Source organism: Leptonychotes weddellii, chromosome 5, assembly GCF_054177405.1.
Source record: "Leptonychotes weddellii isolate Sample4059 chromosome 5, ASM5417740v2, whole genome shotgun sequence".
NCBI classification, from domain to species: domain Eukaryota; kingdom Metazoa; phylum Chordata; class Mammalia; order Carnivora; family Phocidae; genus Leptonychotes; species Leptonychotes weddellii.
Genome location: NC_138373.1, coordinates 32,374,937 through 32,393,437, shown reverse-complemented (window position 1 = coordinate 32,393,437; position 18,501 = coordinate 32,374,937). Strand labels below are relative to the sequence as shown.

Below are 18,501 nucleotides of genomic sequence, written 5' to 3'. Positions count from 1 at the left end.
CCACACAGGTCATTATCAGAAACAAACCTGGCTCCTGGCTCTGGTTCCAGATCCTGAAGACGGCGGCCTCGATTGCCAAACCCAGGCTGTGAAAACCTGCCCCAGAGTCCAGCTGGCTTTCCCTAGAGAGCCCGGTGGCTTTTTCTTTTTAAAGCCTAGTCACAAACTGTTCTACTTGACCCATCGCATTCCACTTGACCCACCCATGTAGCATTTACATAGGTGCAGCAAGAATGTCTGTCTGAGCATCAACTCACCCTGGGTTGACAACAAGAAACTCAGGGCTTCATGATCCGCTCGTGAAGGTACACTCCACCTGGTTCGCTGGGATGGCGGTTGTGTCGTTTATGACATCTGCTAGGGTCAGAGACAAGTTTGGGAGGGGAAAGGTCATCCATCCAAGTTACCCCTGGTGGAGTGTGCTTGAAGAGAGAGTGGCCGTCCCTCTGGGTGCTCCCCCGGGTAGCCTGCTTGCATCTTTTCCAAGGTTTCTGGGTGTTCTTTTCAGGGAAATGTGACTCACTGGAGGGGTGGTCATTTTAAACATCTGAAAATCTCAAACAACCATCCTGATTGCCCAGGATAAATGAGTGTATGGCAGGGGGCTATAAGCCTGATGTCTGATAGCTACATAGCAAGGAGAATCCAACACCCACCACCAGCTGTAATGACAAAGACGGGCAATCACAAGTGTTGATGATGATGGAGAGAAATCGTAACCCCCACAGCTGGGGGTGGGAAGGTAAAATACTGTAGCCACTGTGGAACAGTCTGGCAGTTCCTCAAAGTGTTAACACAGACTCACCGTCTGACCCAGCGGCTCGGCCCCTAAGCCATCGACACCAAGTAACTGAAGACTTGTACAGTATCATTCGTAGCAGCATTATCCACAATAGTGAAGAGGTAGAATTGGCCCAAATATCCATCCGAGGATGGACAGATTAAAAACTGGTCCATCCATACGGTGGAATATGATTCAACCGTGAAAAGGAATGACACCTGCTACAATGTACTACAAAGTATTGATACCTGCCACAATGTGGATGAACCTTGAAACCATGAGGCTCGGTGAAAGAAACCAGTTACAAAAGGCCACACATGATATGATTTCATTTATACAAATGTCCAGAATAGGCAAATCTGCAGACAGAATGTAGGTTAATGAATGCCAGGCACTGGAGGGTGGGGAGTGCGTGCTAATGGGCACCGCGTTTCTGGTTAGGGTGATGGGCTGACGTTGATTGCAGTGAGGGCTGCAAAACTCTGTGACATACTACAAGTTACTGGATTGTATACTTTAAATGGGTGGATTGTATGGTATGGGAATTATATCTCAATAAAGCTGTTACCAAAAACAACAACAAAAAAAGGAGTATCCAAGTGGGACCCAGACTGAACTGGGGAGGAGTGGGTCTTTGTGTGTTTTCTTGTTGTTGTTGTTGTCATTTTATTTATTATTATTATTATTATTATTATTATTGCCTCTTGAGGTGGACAAATTCCTTTAATGTAATTAAGCAATTCTTTCAAAGCAGGCTGGTGTGTCTGGAGATTACTGGCCACGGTAGCATGGAGAGTCCGACATGAGTGCCCACTGTTCCTGAAGAACTAGCTTTTGTGGATAGACTAGTAATGGCCTCAGCAGAAGCATTTGCTGATGTGAGGTCAAGAACATGTAATTAGGGGCGCCTGGGTGGCTCAATTGTTGGGCATCTGTCTTCGGCTCAGGTCATGATCCCAGGATCCTGGGATCGAGCCTAGCATTGGGCTTCCTGCTCAGCGGGAAGCCTGCTTCTCCTTCTCCCACTCCCCCTGCTTGTGTTCCCTCTCTCACTGTCTCTCTCTGTCAAGTAAATAAATAAAATCTTAAAAAAAAAAAAAAAAAGAACATGTAATTAGCAAACAACATCCCTGAAAATACACTTCCATTGAATTCATAACGAGCCTCCTGGGCTCTTTCTCTGATGGCCACGATCATTGGCAGGAGTGGGATATCAGGTCAGTTCTGGGGGAAAGGAATTATTTTGAGTCATAGTGGCCTGGCCCTTCACATGTATTATTTCTATGTACACACACGCACACGCACACACACGCACTGCCCTCCCGGAGGCAACCTCACATGGAAGGTCTTATTTCCAATTTAGCCAGCAGGGAAGCTGAGACTCAGAGAGGTTAAGTCATTTGCCAAGGTCACACAGCTGTTGATAAAGAGTCATGCACCCATCTCCATAAACCCAGAGTGGACAGGTGCTCCACTTTCTATGGGGAAGCTGGGGGAGATTGCCCCTTAGCCAACGACACCCCCGAGCAGGACTCCTGCCACGCACTGTATATAAGCAGTGTGTATCATGCCCAGAACGGTGGGGTGGGCCAGGAGTCGGGGCTCCAGGGGTTAAGCCAAGGACCTTCGCTGCAGACTTCCGTCGGAGACCAGGACGAGCAGGCTGCCGTTTTCTTGTCCAAGAATTGACACAAGTGGGGCCTGACCACATAGGGCCCCATGTGGTTTCCAGGTCCTGTGGCAGCTGGCTCACAGATACGTCCTCGGGGCACTGACGTGTTAGCGAGCCCTGGCCCTAGGGGGAAGCAGAGCAGGGTTTGGCACGGGCGTCCTCATTGGTGCCCCTGGGTGGGCAGGGCCATGCAGGGTTCAGACCTGTGGGAAGCCAGCTGCCTCTTACCCTTTTTACCACCAGCCCCACCCCCGCCAGAAACCCGAACACCTGCAGGGCATTTGAAGCACGAAGCTGGTCTCTTTTCTCTGCATCCTCTTTTCTCAAAACCCAGGCTTTCCTAACTCCAAGAACTCTCTCCTGTCCTGATTCTAGAGGCTTCCAAGAAGCGAGCTACTTCCCCATCACCTTCGCTGCATGCTTCTTGGAAGGGGTCATCGGTCTTCCATAACTGAAGGGCTTGAACTGAAAGGCTGACCGTCCATCTGTTCAAACACCCAGCACCTTCTAATTGAGCACCCACCCTGCCCCACTCCGGGGTCTCAGAAGCACGCCCACTCGCCCACGTTCTCTGGTGTCCTAGCAACCAGAAGCTCTCATCTGAACTCCGGCCCGGACAGAGGCCATTTTCTCCCATGACCTGCTGCTTCCCTGGACCTCTGCGGATCTGTCCACACAGCTTGTGGGTTCCCTGAAAGCCACCACTTGTCCCCGAGGACGCCCAGAAGCCCAGCCACACCGAGCCTACCTGCGGGATGAGTTTCTCACTCACGTTCTCCGAGCTGGTCAACATCGCCATCCCGCAGTGCGGGGTGGTGAACTTCAAGGCCCTGCACCTCCTGCTTCAGGGCATCCTGGAGCACATCCACATGGCTGAGCTCAAGAAGGTCCTCTCAGGAGACGAGGACTTTCTCCAGACCTCACCAGTTGTGTTCATGCCCCGGGAAGCAGACGCCCAGCCCGTCCTCAGCCCCATGAAGAGGCTCAGCAATGTCTTTGACCACGTGGTGAGCCGCATCGACAAGATGGAGAGCCAGCTGGCCGTGCTGCAGGACCTGCCCTCCACTTCCCAGCTGCTGGAGGGCAGCCAGGGCAGGGGCCAGCCCGCCCAGGACCTGTGGCACCTGATAAAGCTCCGGAAGATGGTGGAGGGCAACGAAGAAGCCACGGCAAAGGTAAACCACCTGGCCTCCCGAAGCTTCCTGCCCTCCTTGCTCTCCTCCCAGGCATCTTACCCTCTATTCCCTTATGCCCCTTGTGATGGGCTCTCCCCAAACACAGGGGCAGGAATGGGGCTTTGGAGTAAGGCAGAGCCAAAGCTCCAAGCTTGTATCCTTTGTCAAGTGTTGAGGAAAGAAGCCAGACACAAAAGGCCACATATGGTATGATTCCATTTGTATGAAACAGGCAAATCCATAGAGACAGAAAGCAGACTGGTGGTTGCCAGGGGCTGGGGGAGGAGGAGAGGGGTAGGGAAGGATAGCCTAGTGGTTATGAGGTCTCCTTTTGCAGTGATGAAGAGAGTTTGGAAACACAGACCAAAGTCTGCCATTCCCTGGTTCCCTCATCTCCTCACTGTCCCCTTCACCCTCGAGGCTCTGTTTGGCTCCCTCCCCAGGGAAACCGCTAGAAGGAGCGCTCACCATGCTCCAAGTGAGCCAGAGGCTTATATCTGTTAGCTCCTTTGATCTTCATAGCACCTCTGTGAGACAGGTGTGATTACGATCCCCAGCTTACAGGTGAGGAATTGAAGCACTGAAAGGTTAACCCACTCAGGGTCACACACTGTCAGAAAATGGGGAGGTGGTGCAAACCTGGGCCAAGAGGGTCGGTGAAAGGCATAGGAATGTAGAGTGCTGAGCATGCTGTCACTTACCCACTGGAATGGTCGGGCGATGATCATGGTTTCCCCCTCCCAGGATTGCCTAAAGATAATACTAAACAAGATAATGCGTGGGAAGTGCTCAGCACAGAGCTCCAGGTATTCTGGGCATCCAATCAGTGGCCACTGTTAGTATTATCCAGAGACTTGAACTGAGCAGGGAAACTGGGATGACTGGGACCTCAGCAAAGTCAGGCACCAGAGCCCTGAGGGACAGGGAGAGGGTGCGGTCTGGCCAAGGTGGGCTGAGAGGTGAGGCAACATGGACCAATGTTAAATCAGGTGCTCAGTGAAGAAGCCAGACACACAGGACTACATACCGCATGCTTCTGTTTCTATGAAACACCGAGAACAGGCAAATCCGTAGCGAAAGAAAGTAGGTTGGCATTTGCCAGGGGCTAGGAGGTGGGGGCAGCGGGAGTGACTGCTGATGGGTACAGGGTTTCTCCTCAGAGTATTGAAAATGTTCGGAAACTAGATAGTGGTGGCAGTTGCCAACCTTGTGAATGTACCGAATGCCACTGAATTCTTCGTGTTACCACACACACAGCAGATATTGGCAGATTGGATTAAAAGAAAAAAGGCATGATCTCACTATACCCTCGACAAGAGACATTCTAGATTCAAAGACCAATCGGTTGAAAGTAAAAGGATAGAAAAAAAGATACGCCATGCACGCCGCAATCAGCAGAGAGCTAGAGTGGCCACGCAGCTCATGTCAGACAAGACAGACTTGAAGACGGGAATTGTTGCTAGAGATAAAGAATGCTGCGTGGGTGGCCCAGTTCAGGTTATGGAGGCCTTGGAGGCTAGAAACGTGGACACAGTGTCCGAGCAGCCTTCCCCCCCGCCGCCCCCGCCTGCCTTGATGCGTGGAGACTTCTGGAATGCACAGTACCCAGAGTGACCCAGCCGGCTTGTGAAGGAGGCTGGCAGACAGGCTCGGACATGGGTGTGCAGCCCTCAGAGGACTGTTTGCACACCTAGGATTAGAGAATGTGCCCCCCCAACTCCAGGCCTGGCTGAGGTTGTGGGGAGTTACCACAATGACTGCCTCCCAGCCCCTCCTCTTCGAGGGGGTTGCCATGGTAGCTGGCTCTGGGATGGTGCAAGCTGCTTAGCTAAGTGTCTGCACCAACCAGCAGGTCAGGCTGGCAGACCAAATGTCATGTCGATGTCCAGGTCACCTCACCTGCCGCTGACCCCCTTCCTCTAGGGCTGGCGTCCTTTACAAACACCTGATTGATCAAACAGGTGTTTGTAAAGGTGTGAGGGCCCAAAGTGGGGAAAGACTAGCCTGCCAGCCCTAGCACCCACCCCAGACGGGGTGAATGGTGCCCAGAAAACGAGGGCTGACAACAAGGGGGCTCTTGAAAGGTTGGCGGGGCTCCACAGGCATGGTTAGCACACTGCCAGATCTGGAGCTCGGGCACTGCCACAAGTCCTTACTAGACGCTGAGATTGCAGCGTCCCTCACCCTCACCGATAATTCTCTGCGGTGACGACTGTGTCGTGCACTGGGGGATGTTGGGCAGCATCCCTGGCCTCCACCGTCCGGGTGCCAGGAGCGACCCCTGGTGGTGACAACCAAAACTGTCTGCAGACTTGGCCAAATGCTTGTTGGGGGCCAACTCGCCCCTGTTGAGAACTGCTGAGCGAGGAAAACTGGGCTCCCCTTGCTCGCAGTATGTACTTGTCCCCGAAGACCCCTCAGGAGGCTCCGACCCAAGGCTTCCCGAGCCTGCTGGAGCACCGGCCCCACCTGCGGAGCTCTCCCAGAATTGCAGGCTCGCAGGCCCTGCCCAGAACCAGAGTTTGATTGATTGATTTTATTTATTTGAGAGAGAGCGAGCAAAAGAGCATAAGCAGGGGGAGTGGCAGAGGGAGAGGGAGAAGTAGGCTCCCCGCTGAGCAGGGAGCCCGAGGAGGGGCTCAATCCCAGGATGCTGGGATCATGAACTGAGCCCAAGGCAGACACTTAACCAACTGAGCCACCCAGCGCCCCCACTCCTGACAAAATTAACAACTCCCAAATAGCCATCCAATAGATTGTGTTGGACTTACCCCAATTTTTTCTAAAACAAGGATGCTATTTTTTTACAGCTTTGTTGAAATATATTCATACATATATTTGTGTGTATACCAGAATATTCATCCATTTAAAGAGTATGGTTCAGGGACGCCTGGCTGACTTAGTCTGTAGAGTGGGTGACTCTTGATCTCAGGGTCATAAGTTCAAGCCCCACATTGGGCATGGAGCCTATTTAAAAAAATTTAAAAAGTGTACAGTTCAAAAAAAAAAGTGTACAGCTCAGGGATTTTAGTATATTCACAGAGTTCTGCAACTATTAAAATCAATTTTAGGACATTTTCAACAGCGTCCCAAAAAACCCTTAACCATTAGCTATCATTCTTCTTCCTGCTCCTCCTTGAGCCCCACTTTTGCACTTACCATGATGTCTTCAAGGTTTATCCATGCTGTCCCATGTATCAGTACTTGACTCTTATCATTGCCAAATGCTATTCCACAGAATGGATAGATTACTTTTGTTTATCAGTTGGTGAACATTTGGCTGTTTCCCCCACAAACAGTAGGCTGTTAGGAGTAGTGGCCCCTGTGAACAGTGGGGTACACATTTTCCTGTGGACGTATGTTTTCATTTTTCTTGGGCATATACCTCATGGTGGAATTGCTGGATCACATGATCACTCTGTGTTTCAGGTTTGAGGAACTGCCAGGCTGTTTCCCAAAGTAGCTGCACCATTTTGCTTTCCCACTAGCGGTGGGTGAGGGCTCCAATTTCTCTGCCTCCTCACCAACGCTTCTTAGTTTCTACCTCTTTGATTCTAGCCACCCTCGTGGGTATGAAGTGTACCTTATTATGGTTTTGATTTGCATTTCCCTGGTGATTAACTGTGTTGAGCATCTTTTCGTGTGCCTACCAGCCATTTGTGTCTTTTCTTTGGAGAAATATCTGTTCAGATTATTTTCCTAGTTGTAATTGGGTTGTCATTCTATTGTTGAGTTTTAAGAGTTCTTTATATATGGGCGCCTGGGTGGCTCAGTCGGTTGAATGGCTGGCTCTTGGTTTTGGCTCAGGTCATGAGCTCAGGTCCTGGGATTGAGTCCCGAGTGGGGCTCCATGCTCAGCGGGGAGTCTGCTTGAGGATTCTCTCTCTCCCTCTGCCTTCCCCCTGCTCAGACACGCACGTGTGCACACTTTCTCTCTCTCTAAAATAAATAAATGTTAAAAAAAAGTTACTTATGTATTCTGGATATATGATGCCATGTGTGTGATTTGTAAATTTTTTAAGATTTTATTTATTTATTTGTCAGAGAGGGAGAGAGAGAGAGCACAGCAGGGAGAGCGGCAGACAGAGGGAGAAGCAGGCTGGAGCCCGATGCGGGGCTCAATCCCAGGATCCTGGGATCAGGACCTGAGCCGAAGGCAGACGCTTAACGACTGAGCCACCCAGGCGTCCCTTGTAAATGTTTTCTATCATTCTGAATTGTCTTTTCACTCTATTGACAGTGTCCTTTGATATGCAAAGTTTTAAATTTTGCTGAAGTACAGCGTATGCCTCTCTTTATTTTGTCACCTTTTTTGGTGCGGTGTCGCTTATGCTTTTGGTGGCATATCTAAGAAACCACTGCCTGACCAAGGTCACGAAGATTTACTCCTATGTTTTCTTCTACAACACAGGAGTAAATGGTTTATGGTTTATCTCTTACATCTAGGTCTAGGAGCCACTTTCACTTAGTTTTTGTATATGGTGTGAGGTAGGAGTCCAGCTGCATTCATGTGGATTTCCAGCTGTTCAGTACCATTTGTTGAAGACAGTTCTTTCCCTATTGATTTGTTTTGGCACTCTTACTGAAAACCAACTGACTGTAGACGTGAGTGGTTCTTTCTTTCTTTCTTTTTTTTTTTTTTTAAGATTTTATTTATTTATTTGACAGAGAGAGACAGTGAGAGAGGTCACACAAGCAGGGGGAGTGGGAGAGGGAGAAGCAGGCTTCCCGCGGAGCAGGGAGCCCGATGCTGGGCTCCATCCCAGGACCCTGGGATCATGACCTGAGCCGAAGGCAGTCACTTAACGACTGAGCTACCCAGGAGCCCCGACGTGAGTGTTTCTTTCTGGACTCCCAATTTCCTTCCATTGATCTATGTATCTTTCCTTATGGCACTACCGCACTGTCTCAATTACCTAGCTTTGCAGAAAGTTTTGAAATCAGGAAGTGTGAGTCTTCCAGCTTTGTTCTTCTTTTTCAAGATTGTTTGGCTATTCTGAGTCCCTTGCATTAACATATGGATTTTAGGATCAAGCTGTCAATTTCTATGAAAAAGAGCACACTGGCATCTTCATAGGGATTAAGCTTAGTCTGTAGATCAATTTGGGAAATCAGTCTTCCAACCCAAGAAATACATAGCACAGGGTGCTATTTATTGATTGATTGATTGATCAATCAGCTTTACTGGAATATAGTTCACATACCGTACAATTCATACATTGAAGGAGTGGACAATTCAGTGTTTCTAATCTATTCACAGAATTGTATAACCATCACCACAGTCAATTTTAGAATATTTTCACCACCCCCAAAAGAAACCCCATACCCTTTATCACCACTCTATTTCCTCAGTCCCCACTCCAACTCACCCCCAGCCCTAAGCAACCACTAACCTGCTTTCTGTCTCTATAGATTTGTTTATTCTAGATGCTTCATATAAATGGAGTCCTGCAATATGTTGTCTTTTGTGTTAGGATGTTTTGAGAGAGCTCGAGCACGAGCAGGATGGGGGAGGGCAGAGGGAGAAGGAGAGGGAGAAGCAGACTCCCCACTGAGCAGGGACCCCAACGCCGGGCTCCATCCTAGGACCCCAGGATCATGACCTGAGCCGAAGGCAGATGCTCAACCAACTGAGCCACCCAGGCATCCCTGTTTGGATTATTTTACTTAGCATCATATTTCTGAGGTTCATCTTTCTGCAATCAGTACTTCATTCCTTTTTATGGCTGAATAATACTCCATATTATGAATATATCATGTTTTGCTTATCCATCTGCCAGTTGATTGACATTTGGATCATTCCCACTTTTGGCTATTATGAATAATGCTGCTATAAATATTCATATACAAGTTTGTGGACCCTTGTTTTCATTTCTCCTGGATATATACCTAGGAGTAGACTTGCTGGGTCATTTGGTAACTCTATGTTCAGTCTTCTGAGGAACTGCCACACTGTTTCCTAAAATGGCCACACCATTTTGCATACCCACCAGCCATGTGTGGAAGGTTCCAATTTCTCCACATCCTCACCAACACATTATTTTCTGGCTTTTGATTCTTTTTTTTTTTTTTAAGATTTTATTTATTTATCTGAGAGAGAGAATGGGAGACAGACAGCATGAGAGGGGGAGGATCAGAGGGAGAAGCAGACTCCCCACTGAGCAGGGAGCCCGATGTGGGACTCGATCCCAGGACTCCAGGATCATGACCTGAGCCGAAGGCAGTTGCTTAACCAACTGAGCCACCCAGGCGCCCTCTGGCTTTTGATTCTAACCATCCTCATGGGTATGAAGTGGTATCTCATTGTGGTTTTGATTTGTGTTTCCCTGATGACATAATGTTGAGCATCTTCTCATGTGCTCATTGGCCATTTGAATATTATCTTTGGAGAAATGCCTATTCAGATTTTTGCCCATTTTAACTGGGTTGTCCTATTTGTTGCTGGATTTAGTTTGCTGATATTTTGAGGATTTTTACATCTATATTCTAGTTTTCTTGTGATGTCTTTGTCTGATTTTGGTATCAGGGTAATACTGGCCTCATAGAATAAGTTTGGAATTCTTCTATTTTTTGGAAAAGCCTGTGAAGAATTAGTATTAATTCTCCTTTAAATTTTTGATAGAAGGGGCACCTGGCTGGCTCAGTTGGTAGAACAGGTGACTCTTGATCTTGGGGTTGTAAGTTCGAGTCCCACATTGGATGTGGAGATTACTTAAAAATAAAATTTTAGGGGCGCCTGCGTGGCTCAGTCGTTAAGCATCTGCCTTCGGCTCAGGTCATGATCCCAGGGTCCTGGGATCAAGCCCTGCATCAGGCTCGCTGCTCCACGGGAAGCCTGGTTCCCCCTCTCCCACTCCCCCTGCTTGTGTTCCCTCTCTCACTGTCTCTGTCAAATAAATAAATAAAATCTTAAAAAAAATAAAATAAAATTGTAGGGATGGCTGGGTGGCTCAGTCGGTTAAGTGTCTGCCTTCGGCTCAGGTCATGATCCCAGAGTCCTGGGATCGAGTCCTGCATCAGACTCCTTGCTCAGCAGGGAGCCTGCTTCTCCCTCTGCTTATTCTCTCTCTCTCTCTCTCTCTCTCTCTCTCTCATGTGCTCTCTCTCTCTCTGGCAAATAAATAAAATCTTTCTAAAAATAAAATTAAAATTAAAATAAATAAATGTCTGATAGAAGTCATTGGTGAAGCCATCTGTGCCTGGGCCTCTCTTTGTGGTATTTTATTATTATTATTATTATTATTACTATTTCAATGTCTTCACTTGTCTTAGGTCTATTCAGATTTTCTATTTCTTCTTGAATCAGTTTTGGTAGTTTATGTCTTTCTAGGAATTTGTCCATTTCATCCAGCTTAACTAATTTGTTGGCCTACTGTTGTTCATAGCATTCCTTCATAAGTCCTTTTATTTCTGTAGGGTCAATAGTAATGTTCCCTCCTGTATTTCTGATTCTTCTCTTTATTTCTTGGTCAGTCTCACTAAAGATCTGCTAACTTGGTTGATGTTTTCAAAGAACCAGCTTGTAGCTTCATTGATTTCCTGTCTTATTTTTCTGTTCTCTATTTCATTAGTTTCCATTTTACTCTTTATTGCTCTAGTTTTTCTGCTTGCTTCAGGTTTAGTTTGCTCTGCTTTTTCCCAGTATCTTAAGGTTAGCTTTAGCTGCATCCTATAAGTTCTGGTGTGTTATGTTTTCATTTTAATTCATCTCAAAGTAGTTTGTTGTTTTTTTTTAAATCTCCTTGGTGATCTCTTCTTTGACCCATTGGTTATTCAGGAGAGTGTTGTTTAATTTCAATTTCTTTGTCAGTTTCCAATAGTTTCCTCTGTTATTGATTTTTTCTTTATTTTTTTAAGATTTTATTTATTTATTTGACAGAGAGAGAGATAGCAAGAGCAGGAACACAAGCAGGGGTAGTGGGAGAGGGCGAAGCAGGCTTCCTGCCGAGCAGGGAGCCTGACATGGGACTCGATCCCAGGACCCTGGGACCATGACCTGAGCCAAAGGCAGACGCCTAACGACTGAGCCACCCAGGAGCCCTGATTTTTTCTTTAAATCCATTGTGGTCAGAGTACACATTTTGTGTGATTTCAGTCCTTTTAAAACATATTGGGACTTGTTTTAATGACTAGCATACCGTCTGTCCTATAGAATGTTCTGTGTGTGCTTGATAAGAATGTGTATTCTGACATTGTTGAATGGAGTGTTCTGTAGGTGTCTGTTATGTCTAGTTGGTTTATAATGTTGTGCAAATCTAGGGGTGCCTGGGTGGCTCAGCTGGTTAAGTATCTGACTTTGGCTCTGGTCATGATCTTGGGGTCCTGGGATTGGGCCCTAGATTGGGCTCCCTGATCAGCAGGGAGTCTGCTTCTGCTTCTCCCTCTGCCCCTCCCCCTGCTCATGCTCTCTCTTTCTCTCAAATAAATAAAATCTAAAAAAAAAAAAATGTGCAAATCTATTTTCTTGCTGATATTCTATCTAGTTGTTTTATTCATTATTGAAAATGGGGTATTGAAGTCTCCAACTATTCTTTTGAATTGCCTATTTCTTCTTTCAGTTATGTCCATTTTTGCTTCATATATTTTGGGGCTACATTGTTAGGTGCATTATGTTTATAATTATTATATCTTCCTGAGGGATTGACCATCTTATCATTATAAATGGTCCCCTGTGTCTCTAGCAACAATTTTTGTCTTAGAGTCTATTTTATCCAATATTAGTAGTATAGCCATTCCAGTTCACTTTTTTTTTTTAATTTTATTTATTTGAGAGAGAGAGTGTGACTGAGAGAGAGAGCATAAGCAGGGGCAGTGGGAGAGAGAGAGAAGCAGACTCCTCGCTGAGCAGGGAGCCCCACATGGGGCCTGCCCCAGGACCCCAAGATCATGACCTGAGCCAGAGGCAGACGCTTAACCCACTGAGCCACCCAGGCACCCCTCCAGTTCCCTTCTGATTACTGCTTGCATGGTATATCTTTTACTATCTTTTTGTTTTTCACCTATTTGTATCTTAGACTATACATTGTGTCTCTTGTAGACAGCATGAGGTTGGATCATGTTTTCTTATCCATTTTGCCAATGTCTGCCTTTTAACTGAAAGTTTAATCCATTTACATGTAATGTAATTACTGATAAGAAGGACTTTTGCCATTTTGCCGTTTGTTGTTTTTGTTAGTTGAATGCCTACCTATGCACTGGACCCTTCATATACATCATCATATTTTTTTTTCATCATCACATTTTTAAAAGATTTTATTTATTTATTTGAGAGAGAGAGCACAAGCAGGGGGAAGCAGCAGGCACAGGGAGAAACAGGCTTCCTGCTGAGCAAGGAGCCCAATGTGGGATTCGATCCCAACACTCTGGGATCATGACCCAAGTCGAAAGCAGGTGCTTAACCGACTGAGCCACCCAGGCGTCCCTCATCATTACATTTTTTATACTCATTTTATGATTACAGAATCTAAAACCTAGGAAGATGTAATTACAATCCCAGTCAGTGGTGGAGCTGAGCTATGAGCCATCAGCTCATTAGCTCTTGTCTGGAGGTTTCCTCACTGGTCCTCTGGCCTCCACCCTCCCCCTCCCAGGGCCAATCTACACATGCAGCCAGAGGGACCCTTTAAAAATGTAACTCTGGGGCGCCTGGGTGGCTCAGTTGGTTAAGCGACTGCCTTCGGCTCAGGTCATGATCCTGGAGTCCCAGGATCGAGTCCCGCATCGGGCTCCCTGTTTGGCAGGGAGTCTGCTTCTCCCTCTGACCCTCCTCCCTCTCATGCTCTCTGTCTCTCATTCTCTCTCTCTCTCATATAAATAAATAAAATCTTTAAAAAAAAATAAAAATAAAAATAAATAAAAATGTAACTCTGGGGGTGCCTGGGTGGCTCAGTCAGTTAAACGTCTGCCTTTGGCTCGGGTCACGATCCCAGAGTCCCAGGATCAAGCCCCATGTCAGGTTTTCTGCTCCGCAGGGAGTCTGCTTCTCCCTCTCCTTCTGATCCTTGCTCCTCTCGTGCTCTCTCTCTCTCTAATAAATAAATAAAATCTTTAAAAAATATATAAGTAAATAAATAAAAATGTAACTCTGATCATAACTGCCTTGCTGATGTTCCAGTTACTCCCACTGAAAGTCCTGACATGTTTTATAATGAGACTCCTGGTTAATGAATGCATTCAAATGAAGAGTTGTCTCCTTCCCACCCAGGCCACCTGAGATCTCAGCATTGACTTTGGTGTCATTTGCTGGCCTCTGAGCATGTTCCAGCCCAGGCCTTGGTAGAGCTAAGAGGACTTCTTGGATCATGGCCAACAACAGAGAGTTTCTGCATTTTATATACCTTTTCCCCCAACCACACCAAACTTTACATTTTCCCCTCTTCTTCCCCTTTAGTCCATGAAGACTCTGCAGGATTTGCTTACTGACATTTATGCACTCAGGAACACCATTGAAACTCTCAGAAAGGATGTGGACAGACTGAAGGACATAGTTGACAAGGTAGACCCTCTCCAGCATCTTCTAGGCTGGCCATGCTGCTTGGACCTCAAGTGGTTGGGGTGACAGGGTACATCTAAGGAGCCTATTCTTAGTCAAAGAACACAGCTATGAGAGCAGGAGAAGGGGTTAGACATTGCCCAGCCACTTGGCCCATCCCACTAAACTCTCCATGGCTCCCACACTTCTGGGTTATGACATCATTTGTAGGTAACAGAAACCTACTTCATCATGGCTTAGGCAAAAGAAGAGAATTTAATGTCTCATTTACTAAAAAGTCCACAGTTGCCTTCAGGTACAACCAGATCTAAGTGCTCACACTCCATCAACATCTCTCTGTCAGTGATGTTTTTCTGTGGGTTGGCTTCATTCTCAGGCAGGTACTCCCTAAGACTCCAGGCTTGCATACCAACAACTTAGCAGAAAGAGAACACCTTTTCCTATTCTGTAAAGCTCTGTCCACACTGAAATGTGGAACAAACCTAGCACAGGCATACAGGCTCTCGCCCTTGAGAGTCACAAGGACATCAACCCAGGTACATACTCACTCCTTACCATGATGTGTAAGGACACAGAATCCCTGAAGCCTGAGGTCACAGCTGGTGAGTCAGAGCTGGGCTCAGAGGCCAGGCCTCCACACCGGCAGGCTGGTATTGTGGCTGAGGTTTTACAACTTGTCCCCGGATAGCATGGTTTGGTGTATTATCCCCAATTCACAGGTCAGTGTACACATTTGATTGTCATGGCAACTGTGAGAACTTGGTCTGGGTAGCTCCCGTCTAAGAAAGGGCATCACAAAACACTACAAAGAAAAAAAAAAAAAAAACACTGAAAAGATTCCTTCAACAAATCTGTTGGAGAAAACAGTGCCTCCTCAGCCTACCTCTTGGAGATTCTTTTTTTTTTTAAAGATTTTATTTATTTATTTGACAGAGAAAGACACAGCGAGAGAGGGAACACAAGCAGGGGGAGTGGGAGAGGGAGAAGCAGGCTCCCCGCAGAGCAGGGAGCCCTATGTGGGACTCGATCCCAGGACCCTGGGATCATGACCTGAGCCGAAGGCAGTCGCTCAACCGACTGAGCCACCCAGGCGCCCCCTCTTGGAGATTCTTTTTTTTTTTTTTTTTTTTTGACAGAGAGAGATAGCGAGAGCAGGAACACAAGCAGGGGGAGTGGGAGAGGGAGAAGCAGGCTTCCCGCCGAGCAGGGAGCCCGATGCGGGGCTCGATCCCAGGACCCGGGGATCATGACCTGAGCCGAAGGCAGACGCTTAACGACTGAGCCACCCAGGCGCCCCCCCTCTTGGAGATTCTTAATGTACTTTTTTTTTGCCCACTAAAGGCTCTGAGAAGTCCTGCACTGTAGAAGCCCATTGAATACTTTTTAAGCCCAGCATTTTCCAAACTTATTTTCCCAGGAAACCCTCTTCCACCCCTTTCCCAAACACTTGCTTTGGAATCTGTTCTTCCTTCTCCAACTCAGTCACTTAGAGCTGAGTCCTTGTCTTTGAGCTGTGGGGCAAGCAGGGCCAGGACCAGAACCTGCACCCCTGGCCCATGGACTCGGCTTATTTGACAGATGCAGCCAGAAAGAATGGATACTTTGTTCGAAGATCTGAAAGGACAGAGCAGGATGATGAGTGCACTGCAGCGGGAAGTGGTAAGAGCCTCCGCTTCCCTTCCCTTCCCACTCCCCTGACCTCCAGGCGGGGGTGCTGCGGGCAGGGAAGAGTAAGGAAGAGAACACAATCTAGAAAGGCAAGTGTGGACAAAGGAGCCACCCGGAGGCATCACCCCTCATTCTCAACCTCCTCTCCTGCCCCCCAGGTTACTCTCCAGAGCAAAATCCTCACCATCCCCAAAGCTGAGGACGTGGTGCTCTGGAGCAGCCTCCATGAGGCCATGTTCAACCCCGTGAGTGAAGGAGGAAAAGGAGGGGCAGCAGTGGAGGGTCGGGGAAGGCAGGGTGACCGCTGAGCTGGCCTGGAGCAGCCCTGGGCAGCCTCGCCCCTTTTCTGCAGGGAACTTCTGCAAGAGGAGCTGGTCCAACACAGATTGAGGATTCGGACCTGTGGCAGTTGGTGGAGCAGCTCCCAGATACTGGTCTTCCTCAGACCACCGAGTACCGTGAAGCTGTTGGTCATGTCCAGATCTCAGAGGCTATCCAGAGCCCCAGGTTACTGGAGACTATCTGGCATTATGAGACCCCCAGGCAGCTACAGGAGGAGGAATATGACCAAGCTGTTCTACTCACTGGGGCCCAGGGGCCAGGGCAGGCTCCGGGGCTTGAGCCCGGGTCTATGCCCACACCGGGGCCACAGCCCGAGGCCATGCCTGCTCCGGGGCCTGTGCCGGGGCCCAGTCTGACACCAGGGTTCACACTACCACCTTGGCCTCCATTCATACCTGGGCCTGGCCCTGGACCTTGGCCTGCCCTTGGACCTGGCCCTGCCCCCGGGCGTGCACCTGCCCCAGGGCTTCAGCCTATGCCGAGAGAACGCTGGCCTTCCCCCAGAGGCTTGTCCAGGGCTAGCACGTGGCCCTTCTGGGGCTCAGGCTTCTTGGAGACTGCACAGTCCCAGGACTTCAGGTCCCCACCGCCAGCCAGGGAGTTTAGCTCAGCGTGGCCCCGTCCGCTGCAGTCACAGTCTGGCCAGGCAGAGGTGCACCTGCTCCCAGCTGTCTCAGAAATTGAGGAAGACTATGTATCCCAGGACGTGCCAGCCCCTCAGGACAGGGCCCCCGGGGCTGGGGCCCCCAGGGCTGGGGTCCCCAAAGAAGCACCCGCTAAGACTCCCCAGTCTGCCCTTCAGCGCCTGAAGACCACTGCGGCCATCGCGGCCGCCGCCGCGGCCTCCTACACAACAGCTGCCACCTCAGCGGCCCAGAGAGCCGAGGTTGTCGCCAAGGCTGTCAGGGACGCCCCTGCCACCAAGTTGGCCACCATAGCAACGTCCGTGGCTGCATCCGGGCCCTTAGGGGCATTCGCAGACAGCCTGGGTGCGGGCTCTTCCCGCGGGGCCTCGGCTTTCACTGAGGACACAGAGGTGGAGGACTTGAAGGTGTTGGGTGAGGACCTCTCTCCGCTGTACCCTGCTACCAGCCTCTCTCCTGAAAGGACCCTGTCCCAGGTCATGCTGGCCGCCCAAAAGGCTGTGACCCCTGAAGACAAGAAGACGGCCGTCAGGTACTCCATGGGCCGCATAGCCCAGATGCCCATTAGACACGACTCCCTGAAAGAAGAGTTTGCCCAGCTGTCATCCACCCTTCAACAGCGCTTGAATTACCTAGGTAGGCCTGGCCTGGTTCAGGCCCTCCCTCCCTGCAGCCTTCGAGAAGTCCCTCGTCTCCTTCATTGAGCTCCCCCAACAAAAGCTGTATTAACCATTAGCCGTTCATTCCTTTGGCTTCAGCATCTGCCTCTTACTAGTCTGTTCTTTCACCACGAATGTACCATGAGGTCTTCTCATAGGGGAGAGGGGTGGTTAGGGTCTAACGCTGGCCCTGAAGAAGGAAAATCGCATGTCACAATGACTCTGGAAAACTCCCCTTCCACAGTCCATACAACACAGCCCTACTGTACAATGTTTCAATAAGTCTGGATCCCACCAGAATGACCCACTGAACAGACCCCAGATGATGTGGTCCGTGTGGGGTTAGGAGCTACTGCCGGACAAACATACGTATCCATAAAGACCACAGAAGCTTTCTGGGTGGCAGCTGAAACGATAGATTTATGCTCCGATTTTATGCCTTTGACGGGCAAAATGCTCGCTGAGGGGAGTGGAGGGCAGAATAGCCTAGTTGAGTAGTTTTCAACCTTGTGCTCCCCTCAGCATCCCCAGGGGGCTGCGCCCCACCCCTGGAGCTTCTGATGTGGTTGGTCTGGGCAGAGCCCAAGAATTTGCATGTCTCACTCATTCCAGCAGCTGATTCTGCTGCTGGCCGAGGGGACCCACTGTGAGGCCCATTGCCCTACGTTGTTTGAATCGTTATCTTGCTTTTTTTTTTTTTTTGCTCCCTGCCAAGCTCAGTAGTTGAATTACTTCAAGTCTATAGGTGGCATTACCCTTAATTGGCAGTGCTGTTCTACAAATCTTGGAAAGAAGACGTGGAACTTCAGCCAGCTAAATAAACTAGGCTGCTCTCAGTGAATACGGGTGTGCAGCTGAGAATACGATAGTAATAGATTTAAATTTAAAAGGTAAAGCCATAATAGCCCAAATTCTACTTCTGACCAGCTGCCATTTTTGTTAAGAAAACTCAAGATAGTTTGTAAACCTATCTTGGCTCAGATTTCTCCTCCCTTCCTAGGTGTGTCCTGTATGTTAGTTTTTAACCTCTTGTCGGGAACTTGATATAGGGTACTTTTTTTTATCCCC

At 48.5% G+C, this 18,501-nt stretch overlaps 1 protein-coding gene across 1 annotated transcript in view; it reads left to right on the top strand.

The window, feature by feature from the left end:
* Positions 1 to 2,792: 2,792 nt before the first annotated feature.
* The window catches only part of C5H16orf96 (chromosome 5 C16orf96 homolog), a 37,374-nt gene continuing 21,665 nt past the window's right edge, over positions 2,793 to 18,501 (top strand). The window contains exons 1-5 of the mRNA XM_081818884.1: positions 2,793 to 3,628; positions 14,019 to 14,123; positions 15,699 to 15,779; positions 15,947 to 16,033; positions 16,141 to 17,410. Of these exons, the coding sequence (XP_081675010.1) occupies positions 3,209 to 3,628; positions 14,019 to 14,123; positions 15,699 to 15,779; positions 15,947 to 16,033; positions 16,141 to 17,410 (1,963 nt within the window). The 5' untranslated portion in view covers positions 2,793 to 3,208. The remainder of the gene's footprint in view (positions 3,629 to 14,018; positions 14,124 to 15,698; positions 15,780 to 15,946; positions 16,034 to 16,140; positions 17,411 to 18,501) is intronic.